Genomic DNA, 10,160 nt, shown 5'->3' on the forward strand with positions numbered 1-10,160 from the left:
ACAGACAGACAGACAGAGAGAAACTCTTCAACCGAAACCCAACACAACGACAAGTATTGTTTTAACATAACAACAGATTTTAAACCGTCTCGCGGCTCCGGAGCTGCCGAGCACCGAGCCGGAGTGTCGACCGGATCCCGGGAGACGTTTCGGGGCTTTAAAGTTGACGGTGTTTGGGTGAACTTGTCCCGAGTTGTTGTGGTGGTGTCGGTGGTGGATGTTGGCGACGACGGAACAAGAGGAGGAATAATGTCGCTGTCTCTGTTTTGACTCCATTTTCCCCCAGAGAGACGGAAAAGGTTAAAGAAGGAGAAGCAGACATGGCCGAGGCTCGGTCCGAAGAAGAGGAGGAAAACATGATGAGGGACACCCGGGAACAAGTGGTCCGACGACAGCCGAACAGCTCCGGAGGTACAACAGCGAAAAAAAACACTCATAAAACCCGCCTGTTTTAAACCGATTCCACCTGATATCGATTATATTTATCGATATATATTGGGAAAATAAGTTGTCACAAGTCAGTTGGGAAGCTTATCGCGGAAATACAACTTTAACCTGAAACTACAGATGCTCAGATAACAGAAAGATCGTCCAAACGTTTCTAACGTTAAAGCTAAAAATACTCCTGTAATTTGATTTTTGTGTAGTTTATGTGTGATTTTAGTATTTCTGTGGTAATTATGGTCAGTTTATAGTTCTGTTGGATCCTCAATACACCTTTCATTTCTGTCATATTTGTAGTATCGCTGTTAAATCTCTCATAGGACTGATAAAAACTAAACCAACATATATACTGTCCATTACAGGCTTAAAATACCAGCAACTTACTGGTTTAAAGTGCAGAATAAAAAGTTGGTAAAAAGCCACAAAGTTTGTACCAAAAGAAATATGTAAAAGGAATTAAGTATTGTTGAATTTATAAAAATCCAAAGTTGAAATGTGTTCAGTTTACTGTCATATACAGAAGAGGAGTAATAACATGTCGAGTTTTGGTCTTTTTGGATATTTTATGGACAGAATGATTGATCCTTTACCAATAAATCAAGAGAATATTTGACCAATTAGTCGATAATGACAGACAGCTCAGCTGAAGGGGGAAACTTTCTTTATTCACTACTTCACTGACTGTGGGTGTAACCTGCTCAAACCCAAAGCCATAAATTCTTGTATCAACTTGCATACAAGTCATCATTTGGGTCAAAGTTCACACACACACACACACACACACACACACACACACACACACACACACACACACACACACACACACACGTAATGGTGCAGGCCTGTGCCAAGACTTACAGCCATTAATTTAATGTACAAGTCCTCCCTCTTTGTCTTCTTCTCTCTCTCTCTCTCCGTCTCATTCAGGGAAAAACAAGTTATAATTTAACATGCCTTGACTTTTCAAGGCTATTCTTTGTAGATGTGTGTGTGTGTGTGTGTGTGTGTGTGTGTGTGTGTAATCCAACAGAAGCCTTGACGATAACGTCCTCGGTATATATCTGGAAAATGACGACATATGTTTGAAGCACTTGGTCTGCAGTTAGAGAATTGAATATTAATTTTTAGTCATTATTTTGTGTAAATCTGCTGAATCGTGATGTTTATTTATATTGCAATACAAAATGTCACGTATCTTAAAAGAGGATTTTATCCATATCTCCCACTCTGACTGACTTTTCTCTACTGTAGCTTTAGATGAAGAGACAACCACTAAGATGTTTGCAAAAATGCTTAATGTCTTGAACACAGTTGGTGTCATTCCAGCTTTGATTGTGAATTATTTTCAGCTCTACTTCATTTGTGAATCAGTGTAAAGAGAAAATCTATTACACCTCCGACTTGCTGATGCCAGTTTGTTTGGAGTTAAACACATGAAGAAGAAATAGGAAGTTAAACTTGCACTGACAGGTGATATCAGGTGACGGTTGATCTGACAGGGAAGTGTGTTACAGAAAAAAACACAGCAACGAGAGCTGAGCAAAAAAGAAAATGGAGATTTCCAGATTGTATTTTTAAGCACACTTTGAAAATATCACAAAAAATAAATGTAACTTCTTTCTTAAAGGGGAAAAAAAGCAATTAAATTGGCCTCCTCATTGTTAATCACCTCCAACAACATCCAAACTGTTGGTTTCAGCTACAGCCGCCCATATTTACCGCTGTCCTATAATAACAACAGAGAAATCCACCTGGAAATCACCATTAATTCTTCAGCTAATGATCATAACATGGTAGAAACACTGATCTGGGAGCATGTGTTGCTCAGGGTTTAAGTCAGCTGGTGTTGTGCAATGAAACTCAAGCATGTGACTTTGACAAGCTGAGGTCACTGAGTTTCCACCAAATATGTTTCAAATCTTTGCTTTTATGTTTTTAAACCTAAGAAAAAAAAAATTTGACTCCAAAGAGCTGCAAATATTTTGCAACATGGAGTAAATCTGATTGGAAATCATAGAAAAATATTTGGATACGAACCAGACTGCTGATGAATTCAGCACAACATTAGCTCATAGACAGGAAAGCGACTGTGGGTTCTGGGCTTTCTGTGGATTCAAAAACAATCTGTGATCAATTTTTGCGGAATCTGAAGATAGTTATTTCCAAAAGATTTTTCTTAAGCCTCTCCTTAGCTTCGGGAAATGCAGATTAATCAAAACATTGGAAGTCACTGTCCCGAATCAAATTACATTTCCTTTTAAAAATGTTCTGTTAGAAATAAAAACAAAAGTGAACAAGGCTGAAAATATTTTAATGTAAAAAAAGATAGAAAAAAAAGGAAAAATGCTGAAACTAGTTGAGTTTCTGACAAAGTTTTAGGTGATAATCAACTAATTTAATGAGGTAATCAAATGTTTCCAGAATACCTGAAAAAGCTGTGACACATCCCCGAAACAAAGTGACGCACTTATTTCCTCGAGGACTCGACTGTTAGTGTCACAGGTGATAAATGTCACATGTGAGTCTCCCATTGTTTGTTCAGTGTGAGGAAAAGTTTCCCACCAGACAGTCTGTCAGTTAGTTTGTGTGGTGGGTTCAAATCTTAAACATTTCCCTGTATTATTTAATATCCATGACTAGTAACAATCAAGAGTTTCAGTTTGGAAAAAAAATGTAATATTTAATTTTTAAGTTTAACCTTCAGAAATCAGTAACACAAGCAAACAAACCCAAAACTCTCATTGTATTTGATTAAAATGTTCAGTCCTGATTGGTGCTTGGAATATATGTCACATTACTTTCTACCCACCCACACAAATACAGAAATCTGTCATGTCAAATTATCAACTGTTTGTTTTATATAGTAAAACGTTTCTTTAAAAAGTTGTAAAAAACTTTAAAAATATCGTCTCCTGTTTAGGTCGATGTGATGAATTTACACATCCATCAGATTAGGAGCAACATTATCACTCGTTTGAAGTCATGTTCAAAGCTGAAGCACTTGGTCGATTAATCAATTAGGTGATCAACTGGCGTGAACTCTGATAATCCATCATTTGTTTAAGTCATTCTGGATTTGCAGCTCGTCAGTTGTAAGGATTTACTGTTTTCTTTGTCGTGCGTTATTTAATGTGTGTGTTAATTAATTGGCAACATGCTTCATTGTGTGTATTTTCTTAGTTTTCTATAATAATAACCTGAATATCTGTTTCTTTTATCTTTTGGTCGGAACAAACGAGACATTTGAAAACGCTGGTGGACAGTTTTCACCATTTTTTTTTTTTAGTCCAAAGGATTTTGATAAGAAAATAATCACTATATTAATCTGTAGTCAAGATGGTCGTTAGTTGCTGCCATAGTTGTGTTTCGAATGCAAGTCCAATATTCACTCTTCTTTTTACTTTTGTTTTGGTCTCCACCAACTCCTGGCAACATCTGGCTCTTTAGCTGCTATCTGCTCCACTGTGTTCCCCAGCTGGTTGCTTTGTCTGTCTGCTCTGTGGTGCTAGACAGGAAGTGAACAGTGGGTTTATCTGGGCTTTTAATTTGAAAAAAAAAAGTGCCTGTATCTTGAAATATTGTCAATGAGAGTGAATCAAAACAGTAAAGTTGTGGGCTGTGAAACCAAAACAACAAGTTAAAAGGTGCTAAAATGCTCCACATAGATGAGTCAGGGGATAACTTTTCACTACATGTGAATCCTTTTATGTATCTAGAGTCATTATTAATATCAAAATAAAGATTAAAGCAGCTTTAAGGAAGTGTAGTCTGCTGTCATGATGGTCCACCCTCCTGAAGTAATCCCTTTTAGCTCCAATCTCCGACCTGTGACCTCTGACCTCATCGTGCCAAAGGAGAAACCCGACAGATGACGAACTCTGAGGAAAATTTGCTGCGGTGTGCATTTGCGTGTTTGAACGCAGCTGAGCCAGCTGAGCCAGCCCCGCTGCAGGACAAACATCTGGAAGTATTAAAACTCCTGATGACTCCAGCAGAATCCCACAGCAGCCAATCACAGCCTCACTCGATGCGTGCTCTCGGCCAATCGGAGAGCGGGCCAGCTCAGACGGGCGGTCCAGTTGGAGTTTTAGAGAAGGAGAGAGAGTAGAGAAGAAGTGGACAGAGCAGAGAAAAGAGAAAGTTTGACTTTTGGAATAGCAGAAAAGGAAGAAAAGAAGAAAAAGAAAAAGAAAGAAGGAAGTGCTGACAGAGTATTTTCCAAACACGTCAACGGTCAGTCTCTCTGGACGCCACAGGGACGCCAAGCTGACCCGGTGATCAGTTTGAGGTGTGAAGAGGAGGAGAGGAAAGGAGGTAGGAAATGGGAAAATGCACACACAGACAGAAAAAGTCCAGTCTTCTTTCTTTTCCTTTTCCTCTTTTCTTTCTCCTTTCTTTGTTCACCTTGAGAAGGCGTTTTTTACTTTTCCCTCTTCCCTTTTGTTGTCAGTGTGGTGATCACCTGACCGTCAAACGAGCGTGGGCGGGGGATTGAGACGTCTTCAGTCGAGGATTTGACTTTGATGTTGTTTCTGTTGATGGTGCTGTTTTCTTTGTGTGTTCAACCATGATCACTACTTCTTCTTCTTCTTCTTCCTCCTCTTCTTCGGTCTTTTCCAAACAAACTGAAAACATAAACTGCATCGCTTCCTGTGTGGAAGACTTCACAGACTTTATGGATTTCTGTTTTTGACCCGCATCGTGACAATTTAACAGCTAAAAGCTAATGAGGTTTCACGTGTTTTTCATCTTAACACAAGATTTTTAACATGAATCATATTGACTTGTTTTTTGAAATTTATGAAACTGATTTTATTTAAAAAGATATTTATCTCTTTTCATGCTTAAACACCAGGTCGGGTGTCGTTCAGAAATCTGTGATAACTCGTGCTAGTACGACCGGAGAGTCTGTACTAAAACAAGACTTTTTCAATACGTTTTAACCCTTTTTTTAAATTTAACAAAATATGCCAAATTAGCAACCAACACTAACTATCCAATTTAATAGAAAAACTGCCGATCAACATCTCGATCAAAGGTCCGCCATCTGCACAACTTACAGTACATGTCATTCAAGAGACTTAAATATCAATGATCAGTCAGCAGAGGAGGGTGAGATACAGACAAAGTTATGCAAAGAAATAAAACTATTATTAGTATTAATCATGAGATGGACATTAAGCCATTAATTATGAAAGTGATTTGCTGTTGTCATTCTGCAGACAGAATCATAAAGTGTGTGATATGTAAAGATCCTAATCTCTCTAGTCTTTGCCAGTTGTTCTTATAAAGAGTTTTTAAACCTCTTTGATATTTGCGACCTCTGCAACTGACGGCGTCATTTGTGCGTCGCCAAGCGGCCTAACCTGAAGTCCGATACGCCTCTCCATCCAGGCTCTCGCACAAACTCTGTTTTTTTTTCCTCCTTTTTGGCCTTTTGAGGACGGACGGTGCTGGTTGCAGTCCATGTTTGGTTTCGTACAAGAAGACGCAACTCTTCTTTGTCGTTGTGTTGGGATTTGTTGGGGCGTCTATCTCAAGTGGTTCAGTGTGATGTCTTGTGTTTTTTCTCAGTCGTAAGGTTTATGTTCCTTCCCGACTGTCAAAGACTGAAAAGATCTGTACCGGTTGGTGGAAACAACTGGCACAGATTGGTGGGTTGTCAAGTCTTTGTAGCTTCGTCTCAAGCTCAAGAGACAGTTCCTCATCAAGACCCTCTGGTTGTAGTTTACTGCAGATTTTGATCGTCACCACCTCTTTGTGGTTTGAATTAACGAATAAAGAACTTTTCCTACAAAATGGTCTAAGAGTGAAAAGTAATCTGGTTCAGATCAGGAAACATGTGATCTTAGAGCAAATAAACAAGTCTAGGATTCACACCAAGCAGTTTTTGATACTTGACGCTACCTGCACATTTTCACGATGCTCATTCACGATCTCTTTCTCTTCAGGTCGTGCTGACAGACGAAAGCCAGAGCATCGTCACAGGTGAGATATTTTTCTTTTTCCTCTTCCTCTTTGTCTCTCCAGTTCGGACAAGATGAGTAACTGTTACCAGGAAGTGTTCCTTTTTTAATGTGACCCATATGAAGCAAGGGTTTGTTTGGCCGAAAAAGGTTTGTTTGATGTTGTATCCAGGTGAAGGGTTTGATCTCTTTGATCTCAACCTGTCATGAAAGACGTTTTGCTCTTGAACAGATCAGTAAATCTTTCCTTCTTTAAACAAAAACAGCTTCTACAGACGTTTTCATAAAGTCACACATGTGCCCATTAGGTCTATTTTCTTCAGTTTCCTCACAGACTTGCAAGGACTACTTTTCCTCCCTTTGGTTTCTTGGTCTGACACACTCCTGAAAGTATTTTGGCTGTTGGCCGGTTGGCATGGCAACTAGCCGGGAGAAGTCATAGGGTTTAAAGACTGTGTGTGTCTGTTTATTGGGGAAACGGAGCCTGAGTTTGACTTTATTTCACTTAAACTAGAGTAACTACAGAAACAAAATGGATTGTGAGAAGGTTGTGAAATGTTTGAAAGCCCCTAATGTGTGACGAAACACCAGACAGTGATCACATTTTTTGGGGGGGGATTTTCCCTTTTTCCACATCAGGGTTCTCAAGGTGTTTTCTGTGTTGGAGGATTGACCTCGGACCGGTAATTACTTTCAGCTCTAAGCAAAACACATGTTGAGAACTGATCAGAAGAGAGGAGGCTCTGAGCCTCTCTTCTGATTGGCTGATCCGATTAAAAATACAGCAGATTTCAGGTAAAAACACTCAGAGAAACCAAATCCTGCAAAGGTTTGGGTGGTGGTTCAAGGTGGGCGGGGCTTGGTGACTGCTTTGTTGTGAGTTACAACAAAGGTTACAGGAAGTCCTGACGGCTGGTTTTAAGGCTCAGTTTCTGAATACAGGCTGTGTGCATTTCTCTGTGGACTGAGGCTTTGATACTTTCACAGTATTAATATGGAAGCTAGAGCTGATCTATAATCACACTACACATGGACACAGACCTTTATAATATATGGCACCTTTTCATGAGTGGTCAAAAACTGTCTGTCATTTTTTACAAGTACAACCAAGTATGTATTACATTACATCCTGCCTCGTCTCTGTGATGGCAGTTTTTTATTTAACTGCTGTTTTTGTAGCTGCTGCCTGAACTGCTGGACCGTCAGTCGCACACACCCCAAAGTGACGTAATGGGCCAAACGGAAAAGCCATGACAACATTTTTTGCCAAACACAGAAAAGCTGCATTAGCAAAGAGGGACAGTGTTCATGAAGCGGATTTAAATTAACACCTGCTTGTCTAAACAAAAAGATCATTTGTTTTCTATATGATTGTTTAATTAAGTTTCTCTAAATGTTTTTGTTTTGTCAAACTCCTTTTTTTTCAGTGATTAAGGAGGAATGGAAAGAGGAGGATAAGAGGAGTGTTTTCCATCACTTTAAAGTAAAGCTGTGTGTGTGTGTGTGTGTGTGTGTGTGTGTGTGTGTGTGTGTGTGTGTGTGTGTGTGTGTGGGCAGTGTCAGGGGTGAGTCATGTGTGTCTGTTCATGGTTAGCAGCTCTGTGGCAGAGAGACGGAGACAAAGACACAGGGAAAGACAAGAAAACAGTTTATTTCAGTTTATTATTTATTAAAAAGACAGAGAGAATTAGACGCAGAAGGACGTCTGACCTCCTTCTGTCATCTGGGTGAGTCTGGATCTGTTTCCTACTCTGCCTAGCAACAACTACTTTTTCCGTTTTTAAACGGGAAGAATTTGGACTCAGTTTCTGGCTCTCCTCTTGACCCTGAATGATCTTTGAATCATTTTGACAGTTTGATCTGATAAACACTTTAAATCGGGGAATAACAGGACTTTTTCTCTCTCTTGGGATGTTTATAAAAATGTGCTGAATGTGCAGAAGGTTGTTTGGGGTGAAAAACAACATTTCAGAAACCACAAAGGGAAGAAACGGTTTAGTTAAAGAGGCCTGTCACATAAAACTCCAACTACTAAGTATTTCTTTTTTGGAAACACACTGATCGAAGTTGTACTGAAGTGTTTTTCCTCCTCCTTAAAGCATTAAAAGACGCTCAGGACGAAACAGAGTCGGGGTTTTCAGGAGGCCGGCGGCCAGTTCTCTACTCTGGACAGATGTCTGTAACCATCAGTCTCGCTCCTCTGGGAAATAAAAGGATGTTTCACCATTTTACCAGGACGTGAACTTAAACACTTCCTGAGTAATCTGTGTTTCTGAGGAAAAGAAAAGAAGGATGTGCAGTAGAGTGAACGATCCGTCCTCTTTCTCACTACTGAAAACATTAACTGGAGCTTTTTCTTAGAACTAATATTGCTGTTTCACGTTTGAAGCCAATTGGGAGAGTTCATCCAATCCAGCAAGATGTTGTATCTGGGCAGGGACCAGGGAAACGATCTCAGGTCTAGACGACACTTGTCTGCAGCAGATGAGAGAGGCAATCCGCTCACATGATGTGACCATGACAACTTTAAAAAGTTTAAAAAGAAAACTTTTGCACAGTCGAATAAAAAGTGCGTCCTTGTAATCAAGAGCTGAGCTGAGGTGGAAGTGTACTAACATTAATCACACTGTGGATATGTTTGGGATTTACCTGTGGAAAACAAACCTTTAGTCTTAACCCCTCCCCCTCCAGGAAGCTGCGAAATCAGTCCTGAGTCTCTACTCATATTTCTGCACTAACTGAGCAGCTGGAGCCTCAGTGCTTTGCTCAAGGACACTTTGGACATGTCGGCTAATTTGGGCGGCTCAAACCTCCTTCATTAAACTAATTAATTTCAGATCTAAGCCGTTGTTATTGCCCTAAAGCAAGTCAGCAAATGTCTGAATGTGGAGCTCACAGAGAAAGGACTGGGTGGGACGAGCAAGCTATGTTTATCACTGGGAGAGAGAGAGAGAGAGAGAGAGAGAGAGGGGTGAACTAATGTGACTCATGTTTTCCTTTTGTTCTTTCCCTCTCTGCAGCCAGGGTCCCCTCTCGTCCATCAGAGCCGCCATCAAGAGAAGTGAGTGTTCACCCTCGAGCTTTTTCTATATCGATTTGTGTCTTTGCAGAAAGAGGAAGACGTCTAAACAAGCAAACACGTATCCTGAATCACTGATCACTGTACAGACAGATTCAGGAGCTTCTGAGCAGATAAAGCCTGTTAGGAAATATGAAATAAGAGAATAAAAATCTGTTTCTGAGATATTTCTATATTGATTAACCAGTTTCAGTGTTCGAAACAGAATTGATATCTTTAGTTTAACCAGTGAAAACCCAGTTGATTCCGACTCCTTTACAGTGGCATCCTGAAGAATAAACAGTGTACAACATCGCGGATAAATAATCAAAGTAAGGAATGCTCAATAACCAAGAGCTTATTCGGAAGTGTCGGTCTTTCCTAAACTCCAGGAGTGAGTGAGGAGTGTGTGTGTCGACCACTGAGTCCAAACTAAAAGAGCCAAAGAAAGTTGGTCGTTTGTCCGACAGAGCTTTGTCAAAAAGTCCATTTGAACTGTGGCCTGGAAAAGTTTTTTCCTATTTCTATTTTTAAAATAGAAAATATGCATTTTGACTTTTTTGCGGGGAAATTAAATCCAGCTGCACTGTCGACTGTTTAACCACTTGTAACTTTGCAGGGGTGGAGGAAGTATTAAGATCTTTAACTGCACCACAGTGTAATGATACTCCATCACAAGTACAAATAAAAAA

The 10,160-nt window shown here is 39.8% G+C and overlaps 1 protein-coding gene across 1 annotated transcript in view; it reads left to right on the forward strand.

The window, feature by feature from the left end:
- Window positions 1–6: 6 nt before the first annotated feature.
- Window positions 7–10,160, forward strand: part of LOC111650771 (uncharacterized) — a gene marked incomplete at its 3' end in the record, with an annotated part of 19,456 nt that continues 9,302 nt past the window's right edge. Inside the window, 3 exon segments of the mRNA XM_087172451.1 lie at window positions 7–411; window positions 6,396–6,432; window positions 9,431–9,550. Of these exon segments, the coding sequence (XP_087028577.1) occupies window positions 321–411; window positions 6,396–6,432; window positions 9,431–9,550 (248 nt within the window).

The sequence above is a fragment of the Seriola lalandi genome, unplaced genomic scaffold, assembly GCF_002814215.2.
Source record: "Seriola lalandi dorsalis isolate HSWRI2012SDOR001 ecotype SW California unplaced genomic scaffold, Sedor1 jcf7180002052872, whole genome shotgun sequence".
Taxonomy (NCBI): domain Eukaryota; kingdom Metazoa; phylum Chordata; class Actinopteri; order Carangiformes; family Carangidae; genus Seriola; species Seriola lalandi.